The sequence below is a fragment of the Oenanthe melanoleuca genome, chromosome 28 (assembly GCF_029582105.1).
Source record: "Oenanthe melanoleuca isolate GR-GAL-2019-014 chromosome 28, OMel1.0, whole genome shotgun sequence".
Classification (NCBI taxonomy): Eukaryota; Metazoa; Chordata; class Aves; order Passeriformes; family Muscicapidae; genus Oenanthe; species Oenanthe melanoleuca.
In genome coordinates, this window is record NC_079361.1 from 364,057 (window position 1) to 377,463 (window position 13,407).

Below are 13,407 nucleotides of genomic sequence, written 5' to 3' on the forward strand. Positions count from 1 at the left end.
TACCTGAAATGAGCTTAAAGTTTATTCTTTATGCATACATATGTAAACAGATGCATTTGCAAATGCTAAAATTAACAATCTTTTAGTTTGCACTCTTCATAACAATATCCTACATACTACTATTTGAATACCATTACAAAGTCCTTCCACAAAGATACCAGACATTAAAGATAATGTTATCTCCAATAATCAACTTCCTCTCTAAAAGCAGCTACTGTCCAACATCCAAGAAACGAGCAATTTAAACAAACGGGTCTTATCTTGTAAATAACCTTTATACTGCTTGAAATTTTTGCTTTCAGCCTCCCACCAATCCACATCCAAGGCATTTCTGATGTAGTTTTAGTAAAGTAACACTAGCAGGAGTCACAGGGGGCTCAGGGGGTGCTGGTGGGTTATCAGACCCCAGTTCCTCCAGCCTTGAAGAACATGGACAGCAATGAGTAAAGCATTCATGGGCAGGGCTGTAAATTCAGGTTTTTCTTAGGTTTGCTTTCCTGGGCTGTGAGGCTGAAAGTACCAGAGTTCATAGTTCATGTCAGTGCTTTAGGATCAAAGAGGTTTAGAGTGTTCAGCCCTGTGAGGAACACAGCTTGTGACCCAGGCCCCAGGCTGAGCACAGTGGCCAATTCCATTTCATGCCTTTCATACAGCACCAGGAGTGTGCTGTGACACAGAGATTCCTTCTTGCTCTCGCACAACCAGTGCTGGCTGTGGGACTCTATGAGAGCTTGAGGTCACTGGAGGAGACGAGTGGCAAAGCATGAGTTGAAGACAAACCGGTGACATGTTCACCCAGCACAGGCTGGCACTGCACTCATTGGCCATCAGAGACATCAGCTTGTTTCCCACAGAGGACTGCTGCCAACTTAGGGTCTGCTGTAACATCTCTAATAAACATTTTTTGAATTCTCCACTACTGATTATGAAAAAAGTAGATTATGGCCCAAACCAAATTAAACTATGTCACTGTGGGTTTTTACTTTGTCAAACTAAACCTGAATCACTGTTTTGAGGTTTTTGTTAAACATGAATCAGAAAAACTTCAGTCAGAGCAGAATAATAAAATTCTCTTCTGGTTCCTTGCTGGGGAATGCATGTAAAGGACTGTGCTCCTCCCCAAACATCACCAGCTTCCAACCATTCTGGTTCAAGGATTGGATCCACAGTGCAGAAGTGGCAGGTTTGCAGCAATTTCCTGACTTCAGATACATGTTTCAGATGAAAGGAGCTATTTCTACCCATTCCAAACCTCTGGATTAAGGAAGAAGTTACTATATTGGAAACAATATCAGATACGACTCTTGTGCACGCCAAGGGTCAGGCTCTGGAAACCTCACTGGCCTCACTGCCCTGACTGAACAGGGTGTTGCTGCTCATGCCAAGTGTCACATTCTCAGGGCTGGAGATCTTTCAGTAGCACTTGACTGTGAGGTGCTGGCTGTCTGCTACTGCAGGGCTCCTATCAGCCCAGGCCACCAATTTTAACGAGTTATGATAGAATCTTAGAATCACAAAATGGTTTGGGTTGGAAGTGACCTCTAAGATCATGTCATTCCAGCCCCTGCCATGGACAGGGATGCCATCCACTAGATTCAGGTTGCTCAGGGCTACATCCAGCCTAGCCTTGAACTTCCAGGGATGGGGCATGAGCAGGTGATGAGCTGGTTTACTTTGAAACCATGTCTGCATATTTTCAGCTGACCAATATTTACATGAAACACTGGAAGCACAGTTCATAACATACAGTGCACGTCTGTCAGCTGGAAGCAGTTCTCAACTAAAAAAAAATGTAGCTTGCAGATCATCTCAGAATTTCTCAGGGACAAATACCTGGATGAAGTTTGCCACGTGGAGCTATTTCTGCATGCTGAGATGCAGAAAAATATGAGAAAACTGGACAAATTGTAATGGTGGTTCCAAATAATCCAGGAGCATGTGCACCTGTAAACCCTGGCTGCTGGACTCAAGCCTGAACCTCTGCATCACAGGAAGTTAAGTTCTCTGTTGGTTCCTGAAATTAGAGATAATTGTGTACAGTACACTAGTTCCCAATTCAAGAAAATTCAATTTCAACACATCTCTTATCACTAATGTACAGACAGTAAAATGTCATCTTTACTCCACATAATATTTGAATATTTAACTGCAAAACTGGAAAACGTGGAACCCTCACAGATTAGCACATAATTGATAAGCAGAGATGACAGAGAGGATCAGTGGAAAGGAAGTTTTTTATGCCAGTGCCCAAAGGAAGCTCCTGGTGGCACACAAAGCTGTCTTGTTCTGAATATGTTCCAGGGTGCCAGAAGCAATTTAACATATTAAACATAGATAAATAAAAAAATTGATGCTGGGTCTTTCCAGATGATTTATCACTTTTGAGTAGCAGAAAACACAGACTTTGTCTCACAAGAGCTGAACTGTCCATCACAGTGATTACAGAACACTCTTGACAGCATTCACGATACATAAATTGAGTACTCTGGGATAAAGTTCATGCTGTAACATCACTAAACCCAGGAATCCTGACCCTTAGACTGTATCTAGACAGGTAGGCCAGGGCTTGTTGGCTGGCTCCAATGCCAGTGGCATGAAATTACTCAGGTTGGTGTGGTTCAATCCTCTCCTTGCAGAACCAAAGGAGCTCATGCACTGGGCACTGCCCTGTCCCGCTGAGTCCCTCACTTATCCACCCCTCCAAGATTTTTCCTACCACCAATGTCAAAATTTCCTTATTGCAATTTAAGTCTATTAATTCTAATGTCATCCCTAGTTGAAAATGACAAATTGTTTTCCCAACTTGCAGCAGCATTTCAGATTTTTGGCTATTTATCATGCACACAGGTGTTCTCTTTGGAGTAAACTCTTCCACTGCCTTTCTTATTCAGTGTCTCCTCATGCTTTCTGTGTCAACTTCAGTTTTTTCTTATCCTCTCTCTCTCCACCCTACCCAGCATCACTGGCAAAAACTCAAACTGAAAAGCTGTTAGTGCAGCTCTGTTCTTCATGTCCTGCCCCAGCTGGGAAACCACATGTGAAATTAAAATACCTAAAGATTCCTTGCTCCTTGCTGATGATATTTTCTGGACCTCTGACCATAGTTCCTGTCCTCATTTGCCTGAAAACACAGCCCTTCATTAATTTTAAAACATAAGAGATTATACTTGTCATGGAAAAGAGCACCATCTCTGCAGGCTTAGGATGAGTATTTGGATCTACTGGTATGTCTGTATTTCACACTTGTGTCAATGTGCTATGTGCCACATGTTGATAATCATTAGTTGTATACACTGCTGCTTGGCCAGCATATCCAGCCTGCAGTGTACTACAAATAACACACCAAATGATGCAACCATGTACAGAATACTCTGGTTTGATCATGGACAATCAATGAAGCTGCTGTTAAAAAGAATTATCATGGGCTTTACATCCTATACAGCCTGTGTAGAGCAAAAAACCAGAATCACACACACAGCCGTGGGGCTAAAGACAAGAAAAAAGTACTGGATTTTACACTAAAACAGCACATGCAAGCTTTAACTTCAAGGAAACCCTGTTCTCAAACATCCAATACTGGCTTTTTTAAGGAGCTGCAGGTAAATTCACAGCACCTACCCAAGGCAGACAAATTCATTAATAACTGCAGCCACAGTCTGCAAGCTCCAACACTTTTATTTCAGCACAGGCTGCTGGCTGGGTTTTGTCTGCCTCCACAGTCAGCACCAGTTTCCAGCATACTCAGGAGTCAACAGGCACTACCATGAAATCATGATCTGTTGCATGTATGAACAATGCATCCAACTGGGAATTTGGGAATGCAAAAACCAAAGCTGAAACACAGAAATGCGCATGGCTGAAAAACACTGACAAGACATTCTTACCAACAGCCCTACAGAGGAGTACAGTAAGAAAAGAGCATCCTCTGAAAGAAAAGCTTGACCAATTATCCAAGACCACGGAAAAAGTTCAAGAAATTTGGAAACAAACAGTTTTCTAAATGAAGTTTTCTATGAAACATGTTAATAAACCTTTTGGGAAATAGGCTGTGCTGCAGATTTTCTGTTGTCTGTCCAAGTTTAGAGAAAACATTTTTGCAAGTGTTAATTCTTACATAGATGGATGCGCTTTTATTAGTGCCACTGGTAAAAACAGAATATATTTTTAAATCTATTTTTTTGTGTTTCCTTTTTACATATTTCATTTTAAATGATTTTCATTTGTAACAAGAAAAATAAAATCCACAAAATTTAAAGAGGGTTTCAGATACTCTTCTCTTGTCACCCTCAGTAAAGTCTTTCATATTCCATTCTACCTTCAGCTGCATTTGAGCAATCCTTCAGGAGGGAACAGACCAAAACAAACACTTGAGGAAGGAATCTGATCCTCATTACTGTGATCCAAAGAGTCAGGTTGTTGTTGGGGTTTTTGTATTTGTCTGGGGCTTTTTGACCAAAAGAAATGCTTCCCCTGGAACACATACAAGTTCTCAGGCACAGACCCTTACTGACTTTCTAGACAGATAAGGCTTAGTATGTGAAAGACATAAACAAGAAGCCTATCAACATTATTTTAAACATTAATATTATCTTCATTACTTTAAATATGAAAACTCACGTTTGGTGTGGAATGTTTACCTGAAATCATCAAATAAAATTAGAGTCAGTCACACTGAACCGATATGCATATTTTCCTATACAACATTAAGTTTTAAATTAAGCTGATCAGGGAGGTTTTTCAAAGATAAAAAATTACAGCCTTGGTTTTTGATGGAAGAGATTGAACTGATCAGTCCAAACAGTCACAGCCAAACTGGAGCACCAGGGTCACCTGATTGTACAGTATTGAGACAGTAAAAATCTGTAAATTGTTGCCACTTCACATGCTTTAACTGGAGGTACTGCACTGAGAAGCTGTTGGGTTTTTTTCCCCCGCAATCTTTTTTGTTTGGGGGAGAAAAAAGTTACACTTAAAAACAGATGGAAATTCCCCAAAACCTGAGGTGAAGCAGACCTCTGCAGATTGCAGCTGTGAAATGCCTACTTTAGTGTGGCCATTCTTCTGTTTTAATTGAGCTATGAACAATCTGAGAAATAAACTCTTTCCTAACCACACAGGAGAACAAATGGAAGTACATGTTCAAGTAGATTATAATACCTAAAGCCTTGTCATCAGAAAGCTACTCCAAACAACATTCTGACTAAGAGATGATCAGGGCAAAAACCAATAGAACTTTCAGTCAGTCTCCAACTTACCTTGCTATTTGTCAAGTTCATTATTTAAACACAAGATTCCTTTCTTAATAACCATACTGACACAGTGACTTAATTAAGGCATAATCCAGCTGACTGAAGTTTTCAGTAAAATGTTTCTGTTGCTTTTTATTAGTAATAATTGGTTCAGGTTACTGCTGGCCAATCTCATGGTCCATTAAAGAGGAGACTGAAAACGATCACTTTAGTGCTATCTTCCATTAGAGCAATTTGTAAATTAAATGTAGTGCTGGCCATTGGACTCAGGGAGCCTTCAAAAACTCTTCTTAATAAATCATCCTATTAGATAAGGTTCAAGGCTTTAAGCAGGAGCTGGTAAAACTCTGAAACCAGTGTGGTTTTAGAGAAAGTTGCTCACATTCTAGAGAAAGAATGCTGCCACTGCTCACAGAAGCTTTCATCCAAAAAAGCACAGGGCAAACTTGTGGAAGACCTAGCCAAAAAAACAATGGTTGATATTTAAGACAGACTTGAAAAGAGAGCCCTTCAACTCCAATTAAACATGCCAACTGGAGACTCAATTTAACAGCAATGCCTCTGATTGCATCACTGTGACAACACTTTTGTAAATGACATTTTGGGCTCTCAAATACTTAAGAGTATTTCTTCCATGCAATCTGGAATCATATCCAAGGATCCAATAATACTTCAATTTTCTATTTCAGTTTTCATGTGAAGTATTTGAGGCTTTCTAGAATTGGAACTTAAGTGCAGAACAGACTCCTCTGATAAAACTAAATATACTTAGATGGAACAAGTAATACACAGATCCCATTGTCTTTCTATGTACAAAAGCTGATGCATAAAAAACTCAATCATGTTATACAGGAAAACACACAACTTCAAGAATACGTAGTAAGACCGGATGCACCCCAAAATTTTTAAATCCACAAATTTCTTCACAATGCAGCAAGAGATGAAAAAAATAGGTGAGCTCCCAGACTCCCAGACCCAGAACCTGACAGACTATGCTTTGGCTACTCCTGGGACAAAGACAAAACATGACTTAAGCAGCTGGTAAGTTACTGAGCAGCAAGTAGCTTTTAAGTCACAACTGTCTCTAGCACCATATGTGCTCCATTGGGAATGAAAAAACAGACTATTTTCTTCAGAATTAGAAATCATAATTATATTCCTTGAATGAACAACAGAAGAAGCTCAGAGCCCCAAACATAAGAACATTTACGTTTAACATTTTCCCAATGAAATTACTGCCTGTTAAGCTTAGTATAGTGCTACTACCTAATTTTTTTTTAAATCTATTTGCCTTATATTTTGTTTTCTAAACATTCCTAATATGCATTTGCTTCCAGGCAGCATTCTGTGACCAACCCTGTTTATTATCAGAGCCCTTGGAGTTCACATGAATGCCTAGAAAGCTTTCTGGAGCTCTACTCACCCTGCCTTTTAAATTAAACTAGTAGGGCAGGTACCTAGAAGTAAAAACAGAGACAAAAAAGTTAAGAGATGCATTTAATGCACCATGGTAGCATAAAGCCTTTTGGAGTAATGGTAATTTAACCATTCTCTGCATTTCCTGAATGTCAGTTTATAATAATGCATTCCCTTATATCAATGGCTTTGACAAGTCAGGAGAAGTGAAGTAAATGGTGACAATAGAGAAAGTGCCAAAAAAATAGAAGAGACCATATTTCTCTCAAGTAAGCATTGTAGCAGACTCATTCAATGCTTTTCCTCCATGTTAACCTACACCATGGTAAAGCCGCAAAACAGCCACACAAGCACAGAGTACTGAGTAAATAAAGACTCTTGATGCTACCCTGCTATAATGCAAATGGAACAAATGGTCAAAGGCATTCACTAACAAGTGATCATTGAAACCCACACAGCAGAACTCCTGGAGAGCACCATATTTCAGAAAGATGTTTTAGTATATAGCTGTACCGAAGCTGGAGACAGAACATTCCTTGTTGGATTTGATGATCAGACTCCTAGTGAGGTTCCTCAATGGAAGCAAACCCTACTAAACCAGTCCTAAATACATACTGGTTTTATATAGATATGTTCGTGAGGGAAAAGAAGGCTTTCTCATCACATCACTTATTCCAACTGCTTTTGTTCTGCATTTAGGCATTTGCTTTCAAGGTCATCCTTATTCTGAGCAGTTGGTTCCTCACTGTGGGCAACAGAGACTTCTGACTGGTCTGTCTTTGTGCTGGTATCAGCCAACTCCTCTTCAGCCGAGGCGGAGGCGTGCAGCTCCTTCACGTGGAGGGTGGGATTGGTCATTTGTTCTGTGTCTTGTTGAGAGGCTGGTACACTGCTGTCTTTAGGAAGCTGAGGGCAGTTGACAGGAGGTATCACCACGGGAGGCTGAGGTAGGTCTTTCTGTAAATGGAAGATCACAGTCAAAAGGATGGAAAACAAGAATTACTGTGTCCAGTTATCTGAGGTAATGCTGATACAAGATGCAGATTGAAGGTCTATCAACTCTGTTATGATTCTCCAGCAGTGGACAGATGAATATAGTTATCCTTTATTTGTGTTTCATAGGATACCAGGGGAATTTTTCCTTCCAGAAAAGTGTTTCCTTTCTTAGTGATTGTTCCTCACCAGTTTCAGAGGTGCTCTGCTAAGGCAGCAACTGGCACTTGGTCCTTGGCTATCCAGTTCTGCCCACCTTTACTATCAGTGTACAAGAACTGGCAACTTTTACATAACATTTCAGATGATCTCAAATATTTCTCTAACAATTAATTTCTCTAGTGGAAGTTTGTGAAGGTTATCTCAAATAGTTGAATAATAAAATAAAACTCACTGGGGGAACCTCTAGCTTGATAGATTTGACCTTCTTCTAATAAGTATTCAAAAACTAAAATCATGATAGAAATTATTCCTTTTTGAATCAAATGAATTTCACTTGCAGCACAGTGAAACAAAGTGATAATTTACTACACTGAACTACATTTCCACCTTCATAAACAGTAAGCTATGAAAAAATATGAAGAAAATATTTTAAGAGTATATTTTATATAGTGTTACACCCCACATTTTATATAATATTGTAACTTTTTACAGCTATTGGTACTTCCAAGAGAGATCAAAGAAGTAACACTGGCAGAATCAAAGACAGATGAGGCATACTTTACTCTTCACTACTCTGATTCAAGTGGTCATAAACATTGCAAAAACCAGACAACCTTACTGAGGCAAAAAAAAGTATGTAAAAAAGCAAACAATCAAGCAAAACCAAAATCTTTGTGTTTGTGTGATAATACTGCAATATTTTACTCAACTTTAATTCTAGTTAGGTTTTTATATTATTAGTACTTCCTGAAGACACTCATATCAAACTGGTATTCACCGCAAAGCCGCTGCCCGTCCAGAACATGGCAAGCTCCCTTCTCCAAAGGGCCACCACCAAGCTGGTGAGCAGAGTACAGGGCACCAGGTAGAGGAGAGCAGGCTGGCCCATCTGCATCAGTGCCAAGGCAACAAAGGTCACAAGAAGGCCTATGCCATATGCTGGAAGAAAACAAACCCAGCAAACACCAGTTATTCACATGTAGATTTGCTCAAGCACAACTAAATAATTGGATGAAGGAGCATTCTCACTGGAACTTTTTCAAGCAATATTTAAAACAGCTGCAGTAGTTTTTCAGGTATCTTTAGAGAGAAGCATTATTTATACCATGTAAACCTGGAATACTACAGTTTTTCCACTGATAACAACACGTGAAAGTAGAGTGATTTGCCTAGTCCATACTGGGCAACCTTAAGCAAAATAAATATATGAAATATTGTGCCTCCTACTATATTTATGAATTCAGCAGATACAGACAAATATTTTGACCATTATAATGCACTTCTTGTTTGGGTTGGCTTTGGCTGTTTCTTACTATCCTGCCCCTGCTAAAAAAAAAAGTCAGCCTGCTCTAGGTTACACAATTTTATTACTATTATTATATTATGATACTATTTAATCACTATTATTTCTATTTAATTTCTGCAGAAATGTGACAAAATTTATTTAGTAGAAGAGAAGCAGCTTCGATCTCATAATGTAATTATTTTCAATTGCATTTTCAAGACAATGAAGCTAATCCAACTTTTTCTTCAGATCCAGATTCCAGATTTTTCTTAGGTCAAGAAAGACATTGAGTGGCTGTCCAGAGAAGAGAACAGAGCTGGGAAGGGTCTGAGAGAAGCAGCTGAGGGAGCTGGGGAGGCTCAGCCTGGAGAAAAGGAGGCTCAGAGGGAACCTTCTCACTCTCTACAACTCAGGAGGGTACACAGGTGGGGTCCCAGGCAACAAGGGGCAGGACGAGAGGAAATGGCCTCAAGTTCTGCCAGGGGAGGTTTAGAGTGGGTATTAAGCAGCCTTCCTCCCCAGGAGTGTTTTCCAGTCCTGGCACAGCTGCCCAGAGCAGTGGGGAGTACCTATCCCTGCAGGGATTTAAAAGATGTATGGATGTGGATCTGGGGACATGGTTAGAGGTGGGCTTGGCAGTGCTGGGGGACTGGCTAGACTTGATGATCTCAGAGGGCTGTGATTAGAATAACCAATTACTCTTTACAATTCTTGAAAATTCTTTTGGGGGGGGCATATTCTGTTATTACTGAGAGTTCCTTATATTTAATTAAAATATTTCTTATTGTTTCTTCTTGTGATTTAAGTCCATTGCCTCACATCTTATGTGCACACCTGTAGGAAAAGTGTCTGTTGTCTCTGCAGTCTCCCATTAGGTAGCTGTGGACAGCAACAGAATCTCCTCTTTGCCTTTTCTTCTCTTTACAACCCTGTGCTCCACTCTTCTGCCATCCTGACGGTCTCCACTGGATTTACTCCAGTATGTCAATGTCTGTCTGGCAGCAGGGATCTTGGTTAACTCAGTCTTAGGTGACAAATTGAGAGGAATAATCACTCCTCTCACAACTGCTGTCTCCATCTGGCTAATTCAGCCCCGTACGTGGCTCATTCTCAGTGCTGCAATAGCACACTGCTGACTCTTTAGCAATACATTTTCTGATTTCTGCAAACACATTTTTAAAGTACCAGATAAGACAACAATTTTGTTTTACTGTATATGAGAGACAATGATTTGGAACATCAATAAAAGCATCTCTCTATCCCTGCTAGAAGTATCCATGAACCTAGGTATTTTTTCAAAGGAATTTCTGAAAAAGTTGCTCATGACAATTTCTCATGAAAATTGCTGCAAGCATTAGAAGTCTTTGCTAGCAGAAGTACATTGTAAGAAAGACAACAGGAATCTGTCAGATCCTATTCATCAATAGTATTTAAGTTCATGGCACATAACTCTGTGGATTTTACAAATAAAAGAAGAAGACTAGAACACATATAGATTAGTTATCATAATGAAATTCCCTGCATCATAGGTTATGGATTTTTAGAATAATTTCTTTTCTAAGAAATTAAGAACAAAGTCACAGAATGATATCCCTGAACCTGAATTCTCATGCACAATCAACTCAAAGATTCATGAATCAAGAAACCACAATGAGTAACTGTGCACATGAAAAGATACCATAACTACAAGGGGTAGACTTAGACTCTTGGCAGCCATGGTGACAAGAAGCTCCCCTTACCTATGGCAGACAAAACGGCTCAGAAAAGCAACATCAGCTAGTTTGGTGATAGAAGATCTAGCCTTGAAAGCACTTTGCTAAGTATTTCAGTTTAATAATAAAAGGAGGAAAAAGATTAAATCCCCAAACGATGCCATGCAAGACTGATGACATGCTTTTAGAGGGAGCCACTCCTGCAGGTCTTGTGTTCAGGTGGCACTGTGGTACATACCTATTGTGCAGGCTACAAAATAGACTCTGGATGACTGCACCTGAATATCAAATCTATGGCAATAGGCTACCAGTAAGCCTAGGAAAAGAAAGAATAGTTACAATATGCTTTCAACCTAGTCACGCACTTCATGATAAAAACAAAACTATCAAACCAGCTAGGAACTTTGAAGAATTTTTTTCCCCAAAAAACTTCCTTGGTACCCTGTGTTTAAGCACCATGACAACATATCCAGGAGGCCACACAATTTACAAACCAGTTATCTGATGGCACTAGCCCATGTATTGGAAGCACTCCAAAAGTAAAATAAACAGATACAAACTGCAGATCATAGATAAAAATGTCATCCCATCCCTACTAAACATTTGTAAAAATACAGTGATCACAATAAGAGCATGAGTAAGTTCAGCCCTTCAAGCTAGTACTGAAGCCAGAAGAATTTTATGGTTAATGACTATGCCTGCTGCAGACCAGGGGGGAGGGGGGAGACTAATGGGGACGACAGAGTTCCTATTTCCCAAAATACAAGAAAATAAACAAATAATCTCTCAGAAGAAATCTGAAAGCCAGAAGGTGCATAATTTTTTCACCTGCAGTGATGCCAGGGATAGTTCTACATACTATCTAAAATCCAATTTGAGAGAAGGTGTGATAGAGACACTGGATGTAGTGTGACTAACAGTTAGGAAGTTTTGAGTGGTCAGGCATCTGTACTTCAACCATGTGTGAATGGACAAATAATTTCCTCTATCACCACACTATTAAAGATGCTTTATAGTATAGCATCAGTTGCTAAATCAACTCCTGCAATTTCTATACATTTCTTGACATCACTGCATGTGAAACTGAACCATAAGATAAATCTGCATTTTTCTTGTAGAAAAGGTGAATAGTGCACAAAAAAACCTACACTTGAAAATTTATCAGGTTTATAGTAATCAAATCAAACCTACCACTTGAAGCAGGAGTACAAGAGGAATAAACTAGTATGACAATGCAACACATAAAATTCTTAACAGGCTAAACAATACCTGGAACTAAAATGTCTCCAAATCCTAGGAGAGAAAAAGGCCTGTCACACAGAGCCAGTGGTGAGGAATTCAGTCGTGGAACCTTCAGGACCATTGGAAGCTTGGAACAGAGAGACACATGTGTGATGAAAAGGACAGTGACACTACCTACCAGAACTTGCTCCTGCTGAATTCAAACTGCAGGCTTAAAATACAGCAAATGTATCTTTTAACATATTAACTACATACAAGATTGCTGACAACTAATAAAATGCATTTAAGATGGGAGCAATGAAATATTTCCTAAATACTATGTTAATTTCAAAGTCCTCACATACAATTGGCTATCAACTCTGCTTTAGCTGCAGGTATGTACAATTTTTAGGTAAGCTGCTACATGCATAAGAAATAATTTACACAGTTCATTCACCTGGGTGCAATAAAAGTCTCAAAAGACAAAGACACCAATAATGTTAAAAAGTCATTTTTCAAATCACTTTAAAGATTCTTCCCCGCCCCCAGTGTTCCTACTCATTACATAATTTGCCAAAATTATTTTATATGCTTATATTTTCATTACTATTTTATACAATTCATTCTATGCATAAAGTTGAATCCAAAGGAGAGAAAACAAAAGAAGTCAAGAAATTAGTATTGACTGTATGGATTGATCCATGTCCTGCAAACAACTATTTTCTTTGCTATTTTTCCATGTGACACTATTACATTAATTGCCGAAACAGATCAAATGAATCCTTAAATTAACGAAACCAGGTTTTCCTACAGACTAATTGGTTTTTTTACTCATTCTATCTCACTGTCTCCTACATCTCACATACTTTCCTCCCTGAGTCAGCCACATCTTGTAAGGTGTTCATGCAACTGGCTGCTGTCCAACGGTGTGAACCACTGAACACTGACTTCTGCTCTCTTCTGTCTCCAATTTGTGTTTCTCTCCTTTACCTATAGCCTCAGCTTTTCATAAAACAAACGTCAAAAAAGGGAAGGAGGGGGAAGAGACAGACTGATTATGTTTTATCTCTTTAGGAAAAGATGCCTATGCTTAATTAGCAGCAAGTTAATATTTACAGATGTGGTCATGTTTTCATGAAGCTGAGCTAACCAGCTTTCTTATATTGAAACCCTGTCAAAAAAAGTTATAGGAAAATCAAAGCTGGTGTGATGAACCACTACAAGTCTGCTTTGTCCCTCTAGAATAAACATTCAGGAGCACTTATTCCCACATTAAGTTCTTTTCAGGCATCTTAAGTTCAGCTTTGTGGTCTTGAAGTTTAGAGAAGTTAAAAGTGCAGTAGCTGAAAGTTAGTGCCAGATTTTCAGA

General features: G+C 39.2%; 1 protein-coding gene across 1 annotated transcript in view; it reads right to left on the bottom strand.

The window, feature by feature from the left end:
• Positions 1-13,407, bottom strand: part of SPPL2B (signal peptide peptidase like 2B) — a 30,444-nt gene continuing 17,037 nt past the window's right edge. The window contains exons 12-15 of the mRNA XM_056512443.1: positions 12,087-12,186; positions 11,056-11,133; positions 8,599-8,759; positions 1-7,622 (exon numbers count right to left, since the gene is read on the bottom strand). Of these exons, the coding sequence (XP_056368418.1) occupies positions 7,335-7,622; positions 8,599-8,759; positions 11,056-11,133; positions 12,087-12,186 (627 nt within the window). The 3' untranslated portion in view covers positions 1-7,334. The remainder of the gene's footprint in view (positions 7,623-8,598; positions 8,760-11,055; positions 11,134-12,086; positions 12,187-13,407) is intronic.